This window comes from Parus major, chromosome 24, assembly GCF_001522545.3.
Source record: "Parus major isolate Abel chromosome 24, Parus_major1.1, whole genome shotgun sequence".
NCBI classification, from domain to species: Eukaryota; Metazoa; Chordata; class Aves; order Passeriformes; family Paridae; genus Parus; species Parus major.
Window position 1 is genome coordinate 2,590,330 of NC_031792.1, and position 20,842 is coordinate 2,611,171.

Here is a 20,842-nt window from a genome sequence, read left to right on the forward strand (position 1 = left end):
TCACTTTGGGGTTACTAGAGGTCAAACTTTGAGATCTGGGGTTACTCTGGGTCATGGGGGTTATTAGAGGTCAGATTTTCTCTCTCCAGAGCACTTTGGGATTACTTTGACCATTGGGGATCAGCTTCTCCCTCTCTGGGGTCCAGCTTTGATGATTTTTATCTCACCCCATGTGGTTTATTTCCCCCTGTGCCAATTTTAGTAGCTTTTACCACTTCCTTCCCACTCTGGTTTGTTCTCTGATCCCTCCTCCATAGGCTCTCTGTCATCATTTGAACTGGTGGGGCTTTTTTTAGGATTTCCCATTCCTACAGCTTCGGGATTGAAGGATTTGATTTCATCTCTCCACGGTGCCTCCAGCCAGCCACTCTGAGCCACCAGCTTTCCACAATAAATTCAGGATTTATGCCATTCTCCACCTCAGCCTTTAATCCTATATTTGTGAACATCAGCAGCATCACCCCATAAAAAAACCCCATTTCTTCTGGTGGAAGCCACACTTGTGTCAAAGCCAATAAAAACATCTCTATGTTCTAATAAGAAGAGCAAACAAGACTAATTTAAAATATTTTTTTATTGTGAAATGATAATTACATGCAACTTTCCCCCCTGCTGAAGCTGATTTTTACCTTAGACCAAGTATTTCCCCCAGCTGAGCCCCAAACCATTTTATTCTAATGGATAAAGATGATTCTAGAAGGAATAAAAGCTCTGGCCAGGATTTCCTCATTGAGCAATTATGGATTTTTTTCCTCCACCATCTTTCCATATCAATATCCTGCATCTGTCCCAGATGGATAAAAAAGTACCTCAAATATATGGAATATTCTGGATCCCCAAACACAGGAAAGACCTGGACCTGTTGGAGAGATGATCACAGAAAAAACATCCTAAAACCTCCCCTGAGTCCCACCCAACCCACCCAATAAATAAAATATATTTAATTTATAAATATATAAAACCAATTTTGGTTTATTTGTTTGTTCTTGGGGATTTTCAAGCACTGCAGGGAGTTTAAAACAGCACAAGGTTTAATGCTAAGTGCAGTAGTTTGTGCTGCCCCTGAAATAAAGTGGCTACAGGGACTTAGTGATGATTTTTCTTTGTTAAAATTCCATTTGTGAGCATGTTTAGTACAGAGATAACTACAGTTTTCCCAGTAAAAATGACTTTAGGTCAAGATATAACTTTTATATTTGGCTGCCTTGCCAAAAAGCCCCACTGGAAATTGTTTTCCCCCTTGTCTGTCTGTATTTATGTCACCAGCAGCTTGTAAATAATAAATGGGACTCAAGTTTCCTTATAAATCAGTGGTTCTGTCAAAAAAATCCATTTTTAATGCCTATAACTTCAACAAAATATAATCTTCTGGACTGACTTTCATATTCTGAAGTTTCTCTTAAATTTTACTGGGAAAGCAATCAAAAGAATTGACTGTATCTTAATAAAAATAAGCTTGGGGGGTAGAATTTTTGCTCATATTGGGAAAAATTCTGTGATTTTGGTGGCTGAGGCAATGCCAGTATTACAGTTTGGTGAATCCCTCCCTTTAGGCAGATTTACTAAAGTAGAACTTCACAAGAAAACACAACAGACCTTTTGAGCTGAAAGCATTCCCAGCGCTGTGCATGCAGGAAATCCCCATGGATGCAGGAATTTGGGATGAGAGATGAGCAGGAACGATGATTTGAGCAAAGCCCTCGCTGTGTTTCTCTGCTGGACTCCTCATCCCAGGCCCTGCAGAGGCGTGACCTGAAAAGAGGAAAAGAGATGGATTACCTGAGGAAAACCTAGGGAAAAACTCAGGGAAATTGCAGTGGGAGAGAGGAGGTGGGTCTGGAGAGCGAGTAAAAGCTGCTGCCGAGGAAACTGCGTGGGGAATAGAATAAAAACACAGTAATTATAAAAATAAAGAGAGACGCCGGCAACAATGGCGGAGCTCCGCAAGCCCCGCCCAGACCACGCCCATTTCCCGGGCACGCCCAATCACGACACGCGCTTCTGGCCACGCCCCGATCGTGACCCCGCCCCCAGGCCATGACCCCCCGCCCATTTTTATGCACTGACGTCACCGCTCGAGGTGGCGCGAGCTCCTCCGCCCGTGACGTCACGTGGCGCTACCGCGAAGCCCCGCCCCCGGCCCGCGCCGCTCCGGGACCCCGGGCAGGTAACGGGGCACGGGATTGGGGTGCGGGATGCGGGTACCGGGCTGCGGGGTACCGGAGGGGGGGACACCGCCGGCAGGGCCCCCGCTGGCCGCTGCGCTCCTCGCCAGCCTCACCCTCCCCGCTTCCAGCGCCCCGCGCTTGCGTCCCCGCCGCTGGCCGTGCCACCTGCGGCTCCCGGACACAGGGTCCCCCCCCTTGGCCACCCACCCTGGCCGGGCATCCCCGAGGAGCGCTGCGGGAATCGGAACGGAGCCCGGAGCCACATACGCCCCCAAGAGGGGTTTTGCACCCCAGCCCCACCGCCCGCTGTCACCCGTCCCGCTGTCCCCTGTCACAAGTGCCCCCTCCCATAGCTACAGAGCACAGAATTAGGCGAGTTCCCCACTTCTGCGCCTTCCACGCTTCACACCACAGCCTGCAAGTCCCAGATTTGCTTCCCAGCCCCAGCTAAGGTGATCCAGAGAGAGATGGACAGCATCCCCACCCTGCCACCCCCCTGCCCACAGCCTAGGGGCAGTCCCCGTGTCCCTATGGTGCTGGGGCGGGACAGCTTTGAGCAGTCACACCAACTCTTTTTCCTGCAGGAGCCACCATGGATCTGGTCCTGGAAGCCGCGGACCGGCACCTCCTGACGCCCTACGTGTACCCAGCGGGGTGGCCCGAGGGTGAGCCCTGCCGCCAGCTCCTCAGCCTTTTTGTCATCACCAACCTGGGGGCCCTCGCCCTCTACCTGCTCTTCGGCACCCTCAGCTACTACTTCATCTTCGACCACGAGCTCAAGAAACATCCCCAGTTCCTGGAGGTGGGTGCACCTTGCTGACTCCTCGCCAGGCCCTGCATGGCACTGTCCCCCTCGCCATCCTCCTGTCCATTCCAAATGTCACCTGCCAGTGTCACCTGCACGGGCTGTCCCTGCTGTCACATCCATCCCTCTCAGCCTGCCCTTGATCCTCCCTGACCAGAAGCAGGTTCCAGAACCCACTAATCCCAACACCCAGCGTGATCCCTGCCCTGCCCCAAGCACAGCTGTCCCCATACGAGCCACACCCTGCGTCCCACACCGTGGCGCAGATGCCACAACAAAGGGGTGGCCAAGACACCAGCCCTCCCAGCCTTAGGAGGGGCACTGGGGCTCTCAGATGTCCCCTGTGCCCTTGACCCCTCTTGGCACACCCCACAGAACCAGGTGAGCCGGGAGATCGCCTATGCCCTGCGCTCCCTGCCCTGGATCAGCGTCCCCACCGTCGCCCTGTTCTTCGCCGAGGTGCGGGGCTACAGCAAACTCTACGACAACATCGAGGACTCCCCGTATGGTGAGTGACCTCCCCACACCCCCTGCCACAGAAATTCCCCCTCCCCACCTGGGTCACCTCCCTCAGCCCCCCCTTCTCTCGATGACAACCCCAGGAAATGCTCCTGGGTACCTCCTGTCCAGGCTGTCAGCCAGAAACCCAAGTTCTCTTTAGGGGAGGCACCCACATGCCCTCACTCAGGGCCATGTCCCCCTGCTTGACACACACCACCCTCCACAAACGAGATCCTTCCCTTCCCTGGGCACGGCTCCCAGTGAAGCAGCACCCGAGTCACTTTCCCTGAGTCACAGGGCACAGCCTGATGCTCTCACCTCAATGGGGCAGACCTTGACATGACTCAGGTGTGCCTCCCACCACAAGGACCATTGTGGAGACCCTCACAGCCTCCTGATGCCCACGTGTGCCACCTCTAACAACCCTGTCCCCTCCCAGGCTGGTCTGGTGTCTTCCTCAGCATGCTGTCCTTCCTCTTCTTCACTGACATGGGCATCTACTGGATACACCGTGGTCTCCACCACAAGCTGTTCTATAAGGTATGGGACAGGACAGGGGGCTCTGGACAGGAGTCCTTGTCCTGCTCTGGTGACATTTCCAAGCTGCTCCTCCCAGGGAATAATGCATGCTCGGGTGGGAACGGCTGGACAAGGCGTCACCATGTGATGGGAGCTGAGAGCCCTTTAGGGCACAGGTCCCCCTCCCAATTTGGGTGGTGATGGCCCAAACAGCATCCCTTGGGGCCATGAATCTGCCTGGGGGACCCTCTAAAAGGGCCCAGCCTGACTGACAGCCCTCTGTCCCCACAGCGCTTCCACAAGCCCCACCACCTGTGGAAGATCGCCACGCCCTTCGCCAGCCACGCCTTCCACCCCGTGGATGGCTTCATGCAGAGCCTGCCCTACCACGTGTACCCCTTCCTGTTCCCCCTGCACAAAGTCACCTACCTGGGGCTCTACATCTTCGTCAACGTCTGGACCATCTCCATCCACGACGGCGACTACCGCGTGCCACGGCTGCTGCGCCACATCATCAACGGCTCTGCCCACCACACCGACCACCACCTGTACTTCGACTACAACTACGGGCAGTATTTCACCCTCTGGGACAAGATTGGTGGCTCCTACAAGAGCCCCACGTCCTTTGAGGGCAAAGGTCCCCACGATTACTTGCGCAAGCTCCGAGAGAAAGATGCAGCAGCGTCCAACGGCAGCGTGGCCTCCAAGAAAGACCCGGCAGCGTCCAACGGCAGCGTGGCCCCCAAGACTGAGTAGGCTTCCTCCAAGTGTGTCCCTTCTCTGGCTGCACCTTGTCCCATTCCTCACCAGCCACCCAAGACTGTTTTCCACAGACAAAGAGCCCCTGTCCCTGATGACATGACCAGCGTGGGGTGATTTTTGGTGAGCGTCCGACCTGCCCCGATCCCAAAACTGCGGTGTTCGGCCTTGCTCCACACTATGGATCTGCCCTGGTTCTCCTACTGCTTCCCCTCCCAGCTCCCTTTGGATCTCTGCTAAGGTCCCTGCGCTGCTTTAGTGCTGTGCTGATGCTTTACAAGAAGAATAACACGGCACAAATAGAACAATAACGTGGCACAAATTAACGTGACTCGTGGCAGGGTCTTTGTTCCACTGCTGCCCCCCTTTGTCAACAATTCATTGTTCCCATCATGGTGTCCATCGGGATGAGCTGTATTTTGGAAAAAAACCCTACCTTTCGGAGGTGGTGTGGCTTCTTCTGATGGCTCCCCTGGTGGGACTTCTTGCACTCAGCTTCCTTTTGCCCGGGGATGTCCCATGGAAACATCATGCCTGTAGGACAGAGGTGTGCTTTGAGTCTTGTGGGTCTCGAGCTCCCTGAGAACACTGAGGGGGAAGGGAGGAGGCACCCAGATGTGAGGGGAAGGGGCTTCTCACTCAAGGGTTCGTGGTCAGCTTCCCCCCTTAAGGGCTTGTGTTTTTCCTGCTGAAATCTGGTCATCCCACCTTTGGGGTTGACCCATGTTCAAAAATAAATAAATCTCAATTGCCAACTTGGTTGATGTTTGGTCTCTTCTCCCTGGCTCATGCAAGTCTCCTGGGGCAGCCCATTTCTGCCCTACAGCACCCATGTGGGGCTTGTCACAGACCTGTGCTGTGCTGGCAGCAAATCTGGGCCAAAACAGCAGAAGATGGGCAAAAGTCCGAGTGGCCAGAGCCACCCCAAGTGTCCTGAACCTCCTTAGGTGTCCCTGCACAGTGACAGAGCTTTCCCATTCCCTGCTCCCCCAGTTTCACCAGTCCTGCTGCCCTCAGTGGGGATGGGGGTCCTTCTTTGTGTCCCCTGCTGTGGTGACAGCCCCTCCCAGGCAGGGATGGCCTGGCTGTGGCATCTGCTGACACAAGGGACACCTGTCCCACGTCCTGCCAGCACAGTCACACTCTGCTTTCACCTTTTCCCCTGCCCACCCCAAGTTGCTCTCGCCACGTGCACTGGACCCCTGAGCTCTGTTTGCTGATTAACCTGGGGCCTGGAGCACTGTCTAGGGTCGAGGTCCAGCCCAGATAAACACGGTGACAACGTCACAGGCCTTGGCCAGCCTGATTCCCAATCCATGTGAAACCCTTGGGAAAAGCCCCAGGCTTCTCATCACCCCATCCTTCCACCTTAGCTGAGCCCAATTCCTGGGCACCCCATCCTGGCAGCTTTGGGACAGACTGACCCTCAGCATCCGGGTCCTTGCAGGGCAGTAAAGTCCTAGGATGAGATGACATCACTCCTGGTGCCAATGCACCCTCCCAAGGCCCTTCTGCCGGACACCTGGCATTCCCACCGGGATGGATCTGCAGCCCCCCAGCTCCCGGGCACGGCGACATCGTGTCCTGGGTGCCGAGCCTGCCGCAGGGCACAGGGCACTGTGGCACCCAGAGCCGCAGCTCTGGCTCCGGTCCCCTGGTGCTGCTGTTGCCACAAGATGGGGATGTTGCTCACGACAGCCGTGGCTGGAGCTGCACCTGCGTGGATGCCCTTCCTCCTCCTCCTCCTCCTCCTCCTTCTCCTCCTCCTCCTCGTTCCCCCAGCGTGGGGCAGGAGCGGCGCTGCGTCTCTTACAGGACACACACGGTGTGTCCCTGCTCCAGTTCCATGACCCATTCCTCAGGCTTTTCCTGACATCAGAGCCTTTTCTGCTGATTTGTCTGCAACAGCTTCCCTGTGCCACCCCACACAGAGCATTTCCTCCCCTCCTTTCACCCCGCACACGATGCTCACACAGCAGGGCAGTGCACACACACTGAACATCATCCTCAGAGAGATCCCAGTGCAGACAGCGACCCGTGGTGTGTGAATGCAACAATTGGGTGCCTCTGGCACAGCCCTGAGCCGTGCAGAAAACCCTGCAAGCATCACCATCCTCTGAGGAAGGCTCTGAGACCAATGCCATGGGTATTTGCTCTTTGGCTCCTGGCGTCCCTGTTTTGCTCCCTGATTCAACTCCAGCAACAAGCAATGGCTCCTTTAAGCAGCTTTACTCTCTCAGTGAGGCTTTGTGGGGAATGGCTGTTCCAGCCCCTCAGTGCTCCAAACCCTCTGGGACCTCTAAAGCTGAGACAGGGAAAAGTCTCAAGAAAGAGGGGAAGGAAAACCAGGGGGCCAGGGGCTCCTCACCTTGGAGTTCACAGCTTTTGCTGCTGATGAAATCCAGATGGACCTTAAAATAAACTCTGCACTGTTCCCCTCTCCCCTTTACGTCTCTTTTCAAGAAACAAAAAAATACCTTGGCAAGGGAAATGTGTGTTTCCCTGCACAAAGAAAGACCCATTCATGTGTGAGCATTTCCCAGGGCTGGGTTCACCCAAGAGCTCCTGGCTAAAGCTCTCTCCCTGTGCCCACCACAGGGAGCTCACAGGGGGACACGGACTCTTCACACCCTGCAAGAAGTGTGAAACAAGGGCTGGAAGAAAGACAGCAAACCCCCCCAAACACCATTTTCCTCCATTTACCACCTCAGCAAAGGCAGCTCCTCATTTCCTCCTATTTCTTATTCTATTCCTCATCTCCAGGTCCTTTTTGGAGTCCCAGAGAGCAACTGGCTGCAGGGATTCCTGCACAACAGAACTCCCTCACTGGCTCTGCCCATGCCCACGGTGACCTCCTGTCCTGCAGGGGGACATTACTCTGAGTCAGGACCTTTTTATTAGGAGGGCTTATCATTCTATTGACCCGATAATTGAAATACACTAACTGGGTTTCTAGGTGAAAGCACCTCAGGGAAAGCTCTGGACAGCATTCCTGCCATTAAGGCAAGTGGAATTAAGGGGGAGCAAGACTGCCTCGGGGCTGCCCATGGGATTTATAGGTTCCCATTCCTTCACTGCTGGGCCACATCTATTTTCTTTGATGGAAATGCTGGAATGGTGCATATGAGGCAGAGGGGATGAAATCAGTGTGTTCTCAGTACCTGGGAGACACAAGAGGCCTGAGCCATTTCTTAGCAGAAAGATCATGCCTAAAAAAGCACCTCTGGCTTAGAGAGACAAGCTGGGGCTGAGCAGCAGGCACAGCTCAACTTTCCGGTCATCTCCCAGTGTCATTTGAATCTCCTGCCTCAAATCCTTGCTCTGCCTTCCTGCCCTGCTCTGTAACACCCGGGACAAACACGAGCCCCAGGCAGGGACAGGAGAAATTGCTTTCTGAAAGGGATGCACAGTGACCAGGGGAGCAGCACCAGGGGAATCCCCACGCCTGGGAGCCCAGCACTTTGAGCTGCCCCAATAAATCAGAGTTGTGGCCACTGGCATCGGTCCTGTGCTGTCCCTGCGTACCCAACCAAGCATCATCCCCTGTTATGGGCATGTTTCCTTTGCCAAGTGTTCTAGGGAAAGCACACAGGCACTGGCACAGCTCAAACACACCTGCCATGGGTGGGGGAGGTGGCAGAAGGCCTTGGAGAGACCCTGAGGGTCTCGAATTTCCCACTCCCACCATGTCTTGCTCACCTTCCCAACTCTGCCCAGGTAAAAAGGTGGCAGAAATTGAGATAAAGACCTCTGAGATCAGAAACATACCAGGGGGAAGTCTGTCACAAAAACCTTTGAAATTATTTGCACCTTTTCTTCTTGACATCCATCCACACCTTCACCTTCCCATCCAGAAGCAGACTCAGCTTTTCATCACACTCAGCAGCAAGGACTTGAGCCTAGGTTACCATGATTTTATGGTTCTCACCACAGTGATTCTATCAAACCTCAGCCTGGACAACTCTGCCACTTCCCACCAACCCTGGCGTGTTTTAGGCACACATCCCAGGCTGAGGGACCCACCTGCAAGATGTTAGTGGGAGGAAAAATGCAGCTTGGTGGTTTTGGGGAATACCTCACTCATTCCCCAGAGAGAATCAGCTGCAATGCTTTTATTTGAGTTTGTTTTACAGAATCCCAGAATGGTTTGGGTTGGAAAGGACCTTAAAGTCCATCTAAGTCCCACCCCTGCCATGGGCAGGGACACCTTCCGCTATCCCAGTTTGCTCCAAACCCCATCCAGCCTGGCCTTGGGCACTTCCAGGGATCCAGGGGCAGCCACAGCTTCTCTGGGCACCCTGTGCCAGGGCCTGCCCATCCTCACGGGGAGGAATCTATTCCTAACATCCAATCTGACCCTTCTCTTTGCCTGTTTGAAGCCTTTCCCTTTTGCTCTGTCTCTCCACACCCTCCTAATCAGCTTCATTTATTTCAACACGGTTTCCTTCCATCCACCCTCGCTCCCTTCAACTTGATTTCTGTCTGCTTCATTTCTCTTTACTCCATTTCACAGAAATTAACTTGAACTAATATTTCACTCCATCTCGATGGGCACCCGAGTATCCTCCAGAGAGGGAGAAAAAGGAGAAAAGGAAAAAGAGCAGGGGAAAAGAGAGGGAGAGGAGAGGGGAGGGTGCCCGAGCTTTAGCCCATTTCACAGAAATTAACCCCAGAACTTATTCCACTCCATCTCGTCGGGGATCCGAGCATCCTCCGCAGATGAAGAAAACGGCGGAGAGCGAGGAAGAGAGGAAGAGGAAGGGAAAAGAGCGAGAAGGAGACGAGAAGAGGGGAGGGGGCCCGAGCATCCGTGCCCGGGGGGAGCGGCGGGGGGGCTCGCAGCGGCAGCGCTGCCCATGCACATTCTCTCCGGGCGGCGGCGCGGCTGCCGCTCCTCCCGGCCCCGCTCCGCTCCTCCCGGCCCCGCTCCGCTCCTCCCGGCCCCGCTCCGCTCCTCCCGGCCCCGCTCCGCTCCTCCCGGCCCCGCTCCGCTCCTCCCGGCCCCGCTGCGCTCCGCCCGGCCCCGGCGGCACGAACATGGCGACACGGAGCTCTGGCGGGGCCGGCCGTGCCGCCCCGCTCCCCCGCCGGCTGCTGCCGCTGCTGCTGCTGCTGCTGCCGGCGGCCGCGGGCTCCCGCTCGCCGCTGCTGCTCTTCCGAGCCCCGCCGGCCCCCGCCGCCCCCGCCGAGCCCCCGCGGGGCCGCCGAGCCGCGCCGCGCCCGCCCGAGCCCATCCAGGTGTACGGACAGGTGAGCCCGCGGCGCGGGTGGGGAGGGGGGGGACACGCGAGGCTCACCCCCCCCTCTACCGCCTCATCGCCCCCCGGAGAACGCCGCGTTCCATCCATCCATCGTTCCATCCATCCATCCATCCATCCATCCATCCTGCTCCCCCCTCCCCATCCTCCCCCGGGGGTCGCGGCGCGTCCCGCCCGGGGCAGGGTGGCTCGGTGCGTGGGCTCTGTTGGGAGCAGCGGTCTTTGGGCGCCGCTGCCGCCTGCCCTCGGCTCTCCCCGCAGCCCCCGGAGCCGGCTCGCCGCGGTCACGTTCGCGGTGGCTCTCCCGGGCTCGCTCCCGGCGAGATGCGCTCCCAGAGGGAGCAGCCAAGGGCACGAGGCAGGGATGGGGGCCGGGCATCCCCGCCGCGGGGAGCCGGGAACGGACGCGGCGATTCCCTGCGGACAGCCGAGCCTCCGGGGATGCTCGCGGTGAGCATCGCCGCGCTCGGGAGCCGGGCAGGGGGAGGCGAGGCCGGGGAAGGAAGGACATCTGTGCGCGTCCTTCCCCGTGAGAAGGGCTCCTTGCTCCTGAGCCATCCTCCCCTGATCCTCGGCAAAGAACGGGAGCAGAGTTGCTCATGGCAGGAAAACACAGAAACTGCTGTTTCTCAAAGTATCCCTCCTCGGGCTCGATTCACTGGCAAGTTTTGCTGCCAGGATCATGAAGGCTCCCCCTCACCCCTTCTTTTGCATCTCTTTTGGGTGATGATGACAAATTACACTTGGAGTATCGGGGAAAGCCTTTTAAAGGTTCTACGTTATTTTTGATGTACCCACATGCTGTCTCCACTTCGCTGCCCTGCTTGTTCCTCCTTGCTGACACTGCCTGTGTCCCCATCACATGCCCAAAATGCTGATCGGGAGGGGACCAGCCCACGGAGGGACACTGCACACTTGAGGAGAGGCTTTGAGCCTTCAGTGATATCTGCCTTTGCCTCCTTGGATAGTGCTTTCCCCCGGGTGCTCTATAATTTCCCCTTTTTGCTACTTGTAGGATGAGAAGGAGCTGGTCACGAGGCAGGGCCAGCCCTGGAGCTGCTGGAGGGGCACATGCAGGGCTGGTGCTGCTCCTAAAGCCCTTCTGTTCCCTTGTTTAGGGAAAAGCTGTTCCTCCTCCCCTCGAAAATCTGCTTCGCCTCCTCTACCTCCTCAGCGTTTGGCTGTTTTTAGCATAACACAGCTAGCCCATTTTAGAAGAAAACATGACACTTGTCTCTCATCCACAGCAAGACACTGGTGGCACTTTCCCTTCTGTCTCCCCGTGCCTTCAGTCCAGCCCAGATGCCAGGTAGAGAGCTGCTGTGGCAGGAACGTCCCTGGCACCTGCACATGGAGCTGCAGACCCAGCAGAGCACAGTAACCCTGTCCCTATCCTGGACAGGACTAATAGGAAGCAGTAGGAGTTCAAGTTTCCCACTGTTGGAGCTTTTCTCATTGCCTCAAGCTTCCAGAGGGAGCTTTTTTTGCTCCCTGGGGAATGGAGTTGCTCTCCCTGGCATCAGAGCACACAGCACCCGTTCCTTCCTCTGCTTTGGGGCAGGACACGCAGCTTGTACAGCCCAGGTGTGTCACTGAGAAGAATTGCTCAGCACTAAACAACATTTCTGAGTTCTCCCAAGTGCTACAGAGCTTTAAATCAGGGGTCTGCTCTAATAGAAGGGACAAGAGGGAGCCCATGTGCCCTAGGCTGCGTTACAGATCTGACCACACAAGTCACTAATGCCTGGGAAGCCGGAAAAGCTGCACAGTACCGTGCTCAGGGGTCTCGTGCCTGGTCACAAGCACCCAACAATCCCCGTGACCCCCCTCCCCCAGCTATCTGGCACTCCAATACCAGCAGAAAATCGTGCAGTCAAAGCACTCCTCTCTCAGGGCCATCAGCAGAAGGGGCAGTGCTTGGAGCGAGCATCCTTGTGCCGTGTCACTGCAGTCCCTTATCTGGGACGCATCCCGCTCCCGTGCCTTTGGCAGGCCACTGGGCCATATGCTACACACTGGCTCGTGCCCCAAAACTCCCTGCCCTTCCCTGGCTCTCTGCTGTGCTCCTGAAACAGCCTGGTGGGACAGCTGAGAGCCCAGGCTCAGCTCAGGGAAAGCAGGGTTTGCTGCTGGTATGGGTGATGTCATCAGGGGAGCAGAGGGAGGGATGCATCGCTCTGTCTGGAACCGAGCAGGGGAAGAACATCCAAACCCTTTGTAGCTCCTCAGGAGCCAAACACAGCTTACTCAGCACCGGCAGGAACAGGCTCAGAGCCCTCTTACCTTGGACAAGCACAGGATGTTACATGGATTTTTTTATCTGGACCCTCACTGCTGATCACATCTTTGCTGGGCAGGCTGCAGCCAAACTTCCCAGGAGCATCCCCAAACAACAGGACCAGCAGCCTAACCTCCTTTGTGGCTCTTCCTTGTTTTTTCTGACTCAGAAGCAGCAGCAATCAGACCAAATGCCCAACTCTGGAGTCCGTCAGCTTCGAGACAGAGCAGGTTTTGTTCCCTTGCACAGCCCTCACCTCTGGGATTGTTGGTGAGGGTTACAATGGACAGACTGTTTGAAGCAGGCACTAACATGAGACAGGACTTTTCTAGGATGCCACTGACAGCAGAGAAGCATCCCCAGGGCAATAAACTTCACCCTCGGGGCCAGCAGGGCTCCCTGAACCCCTTCCACAAGTGTGGCACCTCACCCTGCCCTCCTGCTCCTGGCACGAGCCCCCAGCACAGTGGCTGGTCTGCCATCCACCCTTCTGTCCCCTCACAACCTTTGTGCTCCTTCCTACACATCCCTGCTCAGACCTGGAAACAAGGCCTGGCTCCAGGGTTTTCCATTTCCATGGAACCTCCCCACCATCCCACATAAATCCTGGCTGCTGGGTGCGAACCACAAACCACACAGACTGCAGCAAAGAAGGGAGAGAAAAGCCCCTCAGGCTGCCTGTGCTGGGCTGGGGGGTGACCATGGGGATGGGTGTGCAGCGAGTGTTGTGCCATGGCTGTGGCAGACAGAGGAAAAACGCTGGGGCAGGAGCCCAGGTTGGTCCCGAGGGGGAGAGGGGAGTTATGAGAGCATTTACACTGCTCAAACATATCTAACCTTTACCTGCAGACATCCCTTCCTCTTCTTGGGAAGGAGTTTTTCTAAAGTCACCCCCTAAAGCTCACAAGAAACCTTTGCTTTAAAGCACGCTGTGACAAAAGACATCTCCTCTGGGTGCTGGTGGCTCCTGTGGCAGCCACTTCCCCTCTCTGCTGTCACTGCAAGGCTTGAGCTCTCCCTGTGCTCATAACCTGCACGAGGCTGTCACCTCCATGCCTCCCTGTCCCCTGAACCACTGTTAGTGCCTGCCCTAATACCGTTTTTCTCTTCCCTTTCTGGGGGGAACTATTTCATTGCTCCCAACCTTCCTGTTTCCTGATGAGAACCCATCCTGCCTTTGAGGAAAAGCACTGAGTTTTCATCATTTCCAGGCCATTTACTGCTCTTATCAGCCCACCACTTGACCTTGACCCTGCCCACCCCTCTGTGCTGATGGGGACCTCGGATAACCTCCTCTGGAGAGCTGGCAGAGAGCCTTGCTGCTCTTGGGGAGACAGAGACTGCTCTGCAGGGTGAGCTCCATCCAGCCCTGGGAGCGCAGACGTCGGTCACGCCGCGCCGCAATTGAACCGTGCTTAATTTTGACCTACTTTACCAGCCTGGCAGAGCCTTCCCAGATCAGACTTTAACCTTCTGGAGGTGCCCTGGGTGGTGCCAGCATGTCCCAGCCTCGTCCTCTTCCTCCTTCTTTGTGTTAGCAGGTCCCCTCCCCATTGCTGGGTCTTTCATGGCCACCCTGGGAAGGTTTCCCTGCTCTTGGCTTTTGCTTTTTGCCAGAGCTTGATCCCTGGAAGCCATGCAGTTCCTGCTCCTGGCACCATGGTGGCTGGGAGAGGTATTTGTGTTTTTATTCATTGTTTTTGCCCTCCAGCAGATTCCTCACAGATCCTGTGAGTGCTGTGGTGTCCCAGGGGCATCGCTCAAGCTTTCCAGAGCTGGAATGACAAGCTCGTGGCACACTTTGGACCTCTTCTGCAGTCTTCCTCCTTTGTTGTGGGAGACAGAATTTCATCAGCTCTTCCCAAATCTGCTGGGGAAGCCTCCATTCCCATCACATCCTGGCCCCTCTATCAATTTAGGAAAGCCCAGGTTGTTTCTGAGGCTGTTTCTGGATTCCTGCCCTGACCCCAATCCTTCTACTCCCCTACCTTTTCCATCCTCCTGGAAACAACAGCTCAGGGAGAGAGTGTGATGGCAGAGAGAAAACATCCCTGCGAGCAGATGATTTCAGTATTAACTAAATTAACACGGGGCCTGGCACTCTCCAAAATGAGTCACCCGTGTTTCATATCAATGATTTCAGACCCTGGCATTTTCAGTCCAAGCCACAAGCAGCGCCACGGCAGGCACAGGCTGTATTTTAAAATCTCGTGGCAGGGCTGGAAGCAGATGCTGGGGAGCAGAGCAGAAGGTGCAGTAATGAAGCTTTAGCAGGAGCGCGGGGAACGCGGCGTGCCGGGAGCGCAGGAGCCACCCATGGCACTCTGGGGCCGGGCTCTTGCGTAAGCCCTGCCGGGGGGAGGATGGGGAATGGGGACAAAAGGCCTGGAACTTGTCCTCTGCAGCTTCCAGCAAGCTGGAGTGAGGAGGAGCACGGTCAGAACACCTATTCTTTTTCTATCCGGCAGCTTTGCTTCTGACCTCTTCTTCAGCCCCATCCTCATTCCCCCAGGTACTGTGAACAAAATGTTTAGCCCTTTCCCTTTCTCCACGCATTTCCTGGCAGCCCTGAAGCTGTGATCCGGCTGATGGCAACGCTTGGATGGTTCCAGCAGCCACAGAGGACCCTTGCTCTTTGCGACCCTCGCTTATCAAACAGCAGTAAAAACCCATTAACTATTCAGAAATTCCCTGGGAACTGCAGTTGTTTGTAGGCCGCTTTGAGGATGGGAAAACAGCCCAGTGATCCCTAGGAATGTGTTCTGCACTCAGTTTTACAGCACGGAGCCTCAGCCCCTGAGCTGTCACAGAACATCACCTCCCGAGGAACCGCGAGCGCCCGGCTTGAGCTGCAGTGCCAGCCCCAGAGCCGGAGCATTAATCCTCAACAGAGCCAACCCACACACACACAGCGAGCTCCCAAGCCTGCTGGACACCAAGAAGAGCCTCTAATGCTGTCCTGTCACTTGTCACTGCTGTCACAAGTCAGCCAGAACACAGTATTTCTGCTGGCAGCTCAGCACGGCCAGCGGTGGGATTTCTGCATGGGGAAGTCATGCTTCCCACAGAGCAGGGGCTCCAAGGCTGGGATTTAGAGTCCTCTGCTGAGGAAAGGCCTTGAGAGCAGCTCCAGAGAGCTGTCCCTGCCAGCCACACATCTCCTGGCCAGCCTGCTGGAGCCAGGGGCTTTCATCTTTGTCACATGCCAGGGGTGAGCCACGTTCACAACCAAAATCCTTCTCCAAACCCCAAATCTGGGCATCAGCAGCTAAGAGGGATGCAACAGGAAGGGAAGCTGGTGTTCAGGCGCCAAAGAACATGGATCAGGGTTCTTCTCCCAGCCCAGGTCTCCTCAATTCCTGACATCCATCACCTCTTCAGCCTCAGCAGGACAACACTTCCATCTCAGCTCCCAGACATCCCCTCTGCCAGCCCAGCCCAGCTCTCAGGCTCCAGCTGCATCCCTGAAGCTCATACCTGCTCTCAGACAGCAGCTCCAGGGGTTGTCTTCTTCCCTTCCCATTCCTGCAGGGCATTCATTTGTTGGAAGATGCTGTTAACAAAGAAATAAATACACAGCAAAGCTAGAAACATTAACTCCATTAACTACAGCTACAACAGCCTCTGCTACGTCTTGGCTCCACTTTTCCCCTCCTGGACTTCATCTGGCACCTTACATATTAGGAGGACAAATTAGAATTTCATGCATATTTCATATACACTTAATCACTTGGCAAAGACCAAAACACTTCCCCATTAGGCGGAATTTATGCTAAATGCTGTTTCCATGAGGCGCCAGTCACTGCCTGTTCAGAGGTTACAGCAGTTCCCCAGGCAGGTGTCCCTGCAAGGGGAGGTGGGGACACTGTGACGGTGCCACAGCAGCAGGGCAGGGCCCCTAACAGCAGCTTTATTCCAAAGCTATTCCACAGAGCCCATCCCGCTTCATGGGACATCAGCTGCTGCCTGTGGGGTCCTGTTTGGTGCCCCCCTGAGCCACTTGGGTCCCCACAGAGCTCTGAAGGGCTGCAAGGCAGCAGAAAACAAAGTGTGAGGCTCATAAACCCGAGCCACTGCTGTACAACCCCTTCCTGGGAGACTTACAGCATCCTTGTGCAGCCTTCTCCTGCTTTACACCTCCTAGTAGGAGCTTCTCCAGCTGCTCCAAACCTTCCTGCTGAGCACTCCTCCCTCCTGCCAGGGAGCCAAACCTTGCCTGGATCCAGTTTCCCTTCTCACAGGGGCTCTGCCATTCTCAAACTGCCTGAGCTCACTGGCTCCTCAAGGACTAACATAGCTCAGCTGCCTCCCCTGAACCCAAACAGGTTGCCCCTGGTTTTTGGCTTTCACTACACTTCACAAGTCTCCAAAAAGGGATCTTGCTGTCTGCTTTATCTTACAGGAAAAAAAAAGATATAAAGGTTTACTGTTGAGGTTAAATCAAGGCGCAGATAGGAGTCTCCTCTGGTTTTCCTTCTCTTGAAACTCCAGTGTTGGATTTCTCGTTAAAAAAAAAAGATAAATACTATGGAAATTGTCACTGAGGTGGTAACAAACCTCTCTTGGCTGAGACAATCTAAAGGACCAAGTTCTGTGTTCCTAACAGTGCCCAACTCCAGCCCGAGCACAGCTGGTCACCCAAAAAAGCTGCGCCTAAAATAAACCAACAGAGATGTCAGAGATTTAAACGGGGTTATTCTGCTTCCAGAGCAGGGGAGGGGGGACTGGGGAGAGCCGAGTTCCACACCCCAGGCTGTCTGTCGTCTGTCTGTCTGTCTGTCTGTCTGTCTCACTGGGCAGCAGCAATTCCTCCTTCTCCGTCCTGGTTCCCCTTCATCCTCAAACAGCATCTCTTCTTTTTATTTATTTATTTAATAAATAAATTTATTATTTAAAAAAAAAAATTATTCATTCACTCATTTATTTATTTTTTTTTTCCCTTGTTCTGTCTGCCTGGCTCTGTAGCCTTCTCTGCTGCCTGACCTAAATCTGCTCCGTGGCCGTGGCCGGGAGCTCCGGCGGGGTCTGCCCGCTGTGGGGGTCCCTGCCCGGGCAGCCGGGGGGCTCCAGCCCCAGGGGATGCTCAGGGGATGCTCGGGGTGGGTTCTCCTTCCCCTCCTGTGAACCTGTTGCATAAGAGGGATTTGAGGGCTCCCACATGGCTCTCCCCCCGCCCGTCTTCTTGCAGAATAAAGACCTTGTTTTTCCAAGTGTTTCGCTTGCTGGAGGTTTAAGCAGCCCCTTCTTTCCAGGCGCCGCTGCTCGCTGGTGCTGGGGTCAGCGAGAGCTGCAGGGTATCAAGCCTAAGAAGGGCTTATCCCTGTATTTTTACAGCTTCCCAAGGCCCCGAGCTCCGGGGTGAGCAGCCCTGGGCTGAGCTGTGGCGTGCGAGGGCTCAGGCACGCACGTCCTCTGCTGCAGGGAGCAGAGCACCCATCCCTGAGCTGCTTTCCCCGGCTTTCCCTGCACGCCTGGCTGTCTCTGCTGGCTGCTGACAGCCACTGAGGGTTTGTCCTGTGCTGGCAGCTCCCACTGTGCTGCTGCTGCGAGAGCTTCCCCATAGAAACCAGCCCTTTGCTGGCAGATCCAGCACACACACACACGGGAATAATGGGATCGTGCACGGCTCCATGTGAGCTGGAAAGCAGCACGGAATCACAGAATATCCTCAGCTGGAGGAGACCCAACCCTTGGCCCTGCACAAACACCCCAGCAATCCCACCCTACGCATCCCTGGGACCGCTGCCCAAACTCTCCTGGAGTTCTTGGGGCTGGGGACATTCCTTGGGGAGTCTGGGCAGTTCCCAGCACCTTCTTGGGGAAGAACCTTTCCCTGAGATCCAGCTAAACCTCTACTCTCCTCCCCCTCCTGGGGACCACCACTGGTCACAGAGAGAAGGGATCGGTGCCTGGCTCTCTGTGTCCCATCAGGCAGAAAGCTGCCTCTGTGGCCTCATCAGCCTGGATTGAAAAACACTTCCCAGCCCTTGGTTTGAGTTTTCATTCTCATCATCCCCTGAATCCTGTTTGTGTGAGGAAGAATAAAAGGAAACCTTACCCTTTTCTGCCAACACATACAGGAGAGATGCTGCTTTGAATGAGTTTTCCCAAAGTCTGGTATTTCCAAGGAAGGGTGGCATGAGGGGATGTTTGCTGTCCCTGTGGGTCAGGCTGGGACTCAGGGTGTCCTTTTCCTTGGCGTTGCAGGTCAGCCTCAACGATTCCCACAATCAGATGGTCGTTCACTGGGCAGGAGAGAAGAGCAACGTGATTGTGGCCTTGGCCAGGGACAGCCTGTCCTTGCTGGGTCCCAAAAACAGCGATGTAAGTAACACAGCCTGGCCCTGTCCGGGTGCACCTTCTGCTTCTGGGCCAGGCAAGGTGATGCTGGCTGCTGAGCTACAGCCTGACTTGCTCTTGTGTCCTGAGAAACACAAGAAAGGCCCACAAGTTTGGGTTCAGAGGCACAAAAATATTAAATGTGTCCTCTGTGGTTCGAAGCATGGTTAGGAAAATCTCGAATCTTTCCCCGCCTCATAGTTTATTTGACTGTCCACCAAATCCATCAGAAGTGAGCTCAGAACTTTGTGCTTCTCACTGAGGGGCTTCTCCTTTGCAGGTTTATGTGTCCTATGACTATGGGAAGAGTTTTAAGAAGATTTCGGAGAAGTTCAGCTTTGATGGGGGGAACAGCAGCGAGGTGGCCATTGCCCAGTTCTACCACAGCCCGGCTGACAACAAGAGGGTGAGGGGGACGTGGCAGCTGGGCCTTTGTCCCTGCTGTCACAGGCAGCCTGGACACCCCTTGGGCTGTCCCTGGGGCAGAGGTGGCACGTGCCAGGCACTCCTTGTATGGCTTGGTGATGCTCAGAGTGTGGCCTGAGAGGGGTGGCTGGGACAGCCTAATTCTTCCCCTCTGAAGTTTGCCCTCCTGGGGTGTGCACCTTCATTCCAGCCAGCCTGAGCTCTGCTCTGACCTTCCCCCCTGTCTGTCCCTCCACTCCCAGTATATCTTTGTGGATGCCTTCGCCCCGTACCTCTGGATCACCACCGACTTCTGCAACACCATCCAAGGCTTCTCCATCCCCTTCAGAGCAGCAGACCTCCTCCTGCACAGCAGGAACCCCAACCTCCTCCTGGGCTTCGACAGGTCTCACCCTAAAAAACAGGTGAGCACTTTGCTCAGGTGGGGAACCACCATGCTGTGATGTTCCTGTGTCCTGCTTTGTCCCCCACAGCTGAGAGCCACTGTGCCTCGTGCCAGGGCCATGTGGCTTCATGCTTTGGCCATTCAGGGTGTCTGATCTCACATGCAGAGCTGTCCAAATCAGCCAGGACACTCTCTTCCCTACAGCCTGTCTTGTTCTTACCTCTGGGCAATGAGGATGTAATACCTGCAGGCTGCCTGTCTTATTTCCCTTCCTTTTTCCTTCATCCACACTGCTCCCAACCGTATCCATCACTCCAACTATTGTGGTCATAACTCACCACAGAGCACTGGCAGCTGAGGCAGGGTGACCTCTGCAGAGTTTCATGTGGTTTGGCTTTGGGTCCTCAATAACAAATTGCTGCTTGAATACAAACACTTTTTTTTCCCCTCTGGAGCTGTTGGGTAAAGATTGAAAATAGTTACAGCACCTTCAGATAGACACAGTGAGTAAAACCTGGAGGTGAAACAGTGGGAAATCCTTCTGGTAGAAGGCTAAAGGATGGATTTTTGCTGTTTGGGTTAGTGTGTTAAAAAAACTGCTGCTGCTCCAGGAGCAGAAAGTAGAAATGACAGGAAATCACAGGAAATCACAAAGAAATCACAGGAGTAGCCATGGATGGACACATTGGGTCTCCTGAAGGACTGGGTCTGTCTGTGTCTCAATCCTACTGGCATCTCTCACCTTTGTTGTTGCAGCTCTGGAAGTCAGATGACTTTGGCCAGACCTGGATAATGATTCAGGAACATGTGAAGTCTTTTTCTTGGTAGGTATTGCACCCAGTTCCTGTCTTCTCTCGTTCCTCACTTCTTGCAGTGTTTGCTGCCCTGTGAAGATCAGCCCTCTGGGTAGCAGGGTGTGCTCCAGCCTCTCTCTGCACCGTGGGGATGTGGCACGGCAGGGTGACAAGTGACAGCCACCCACACCAGCACCCAGGGGTTTTTCCCATTCTCCTCACCCCATCTCTTTGCTCCTGCTGCTGATTCTCCAATCCCACCACGTTCCCTGTCCTCCCAGGGGGGTTGAGCCCTACGACAAGCCCACCACGGTGTACATCGAGCGGCACGAGCCCTCGGGGGCCTCGACGGTCATCCGCAGCACAGACTTCTTCCAGAGCCGGGAAAACAAGGACATAATCCTGGAAGATGTTGAAGACTTCCAGCTCAGGGACAAATACATGTTTGCAACCAAGTCTGTGGTGAGTGACACGCGACGATTTCACTGCCGAGGGTTGATGGGGTGCGGAAACACAGCGGGCAAGAGCATCTGCCGGGGATGTGCTGCACCTCACATCCTTCAGACCTCACTGGCTTGTCACAGAGGTGTCACCCAGAGGTGTCACCCAG

General features: G+C 55.1%; 2 protein-coding genes and 1 long non-coding RNA gene across 5 annotated transcripts in view; 2 read left to right on the forward strand and 1 right to left on the reverse strand.

The window, feature by feature from the left end:
* Positions 1-556: 556 nt before the first annotated feature.
* On the reverse strand, positions 557-1,976 carry LOC107214323. Its single transcript, XR_001524918.3, has 2 exons — positions 1,597-1,976; positions 557-859 (listed from the first exon to the last, which is right to left on the reverse strand). It is a non-coding gene; the product is annotated as an uncharacterized LOC107214323 (long non-coding RNA).
* A 92-nt stretch (positions 1,977-2,068) lies between these two features.
* Positions 2,069-5,511, forward strand: SC5D (sterol-C5-desaturase). 2 transcript variants are annotated; one of them, XM_015649562.3, is made up of 5 exons: positions 2,069-2,167; positions 2,753-2,970; positions 3,349-3,481; positions 3,914-4,014; positions 4,285-5,511. In XM_015649562.3, the coding sequence occupies exons 2-5, from the start codon at positions 2,761-2,763 to the stop codon at positions 4,747-4,749; spliced, it is 909 nt and encodes a 302-aa protein (XP_015505048.1). In that variant the 5' UTR covers positions 2,069-2,167; positions 2,753-2,760; the 3' UTR covers positions 4,750-5,511. The 2 variants fall into 2 exon arrangements, with proteins under 2 accessions (XP_015505048.1, XP_015505049.1); XM_015649563.3 differs by lacking the exon at positions 2,069-2,167 and adding an exon at positions 2,277-2,620.
* Positions 5,512-9,916: 4,405 nt separating this feature from the next.
* The window catches only part of SORL1 (sortilin related receptor 1), a 46,511-nt gene continuing 35,585 nt past the window's right edge, over positions 9,917-20,842 (forward strand). Inside the window, exons 1-6 of one of the 2 annotated variants that reach the window (XM_015649811.2) lie at positions 9,917-10,002; positions 18,496-18,612; positions 18,908-19,033; positions 19,296-19,457; positions 20,195-20,262; positions 20,514-20,694. In XM_015649811.2, coding sequence (XP_015505297.1) covers positions 18,523-18,612; positions 18,908-19,033; positions 19,296-19,457; positions 20,195-20,262; positions 20,514-20,694 — 627 coding nt within the window. In that variant the 5' untranslated portion in view covers positions 9,917-10,002; positions 18,496-18,522. The remainder of the gene's footprint in view (positions 10,003-18,495; positions 18,613-18,907; positions 19,034-19,295; positions 19,458-20,194; positions 20,263-20,513; positions 20,695-20,842) is intronic. The other variant, XM_015649812.1, reaches the window with a different exon arrangement.

What these genes read in the sequence shown, in the direction of transcription:
- SC5D (XM_015649562.3), top strand. Translation starts at nt 2,761, where the DNA reads ATGGATCTGGTCCTGGAAGCCGCGGACCGGCACCTCCTGACGCCCTAC. An exon ending in AACATCCCCAGTTCCTGGAG is followed by an intron (nt 2,971 to 3,348) that starts GTGGGTGCACCT and finishes CACACCCCACAG; the next exon opens with AACCAGGTGAGCCGGGAGAT. An exon ending in ACCACAAGCTGTTCTATAAG is followed by an intron (nt 4,015 to 4,284) that starts GTATGGGACAGG and finishes CTGTCCCCACAG; the next exon opens with CGCTTCCACAAGCCCCACCA.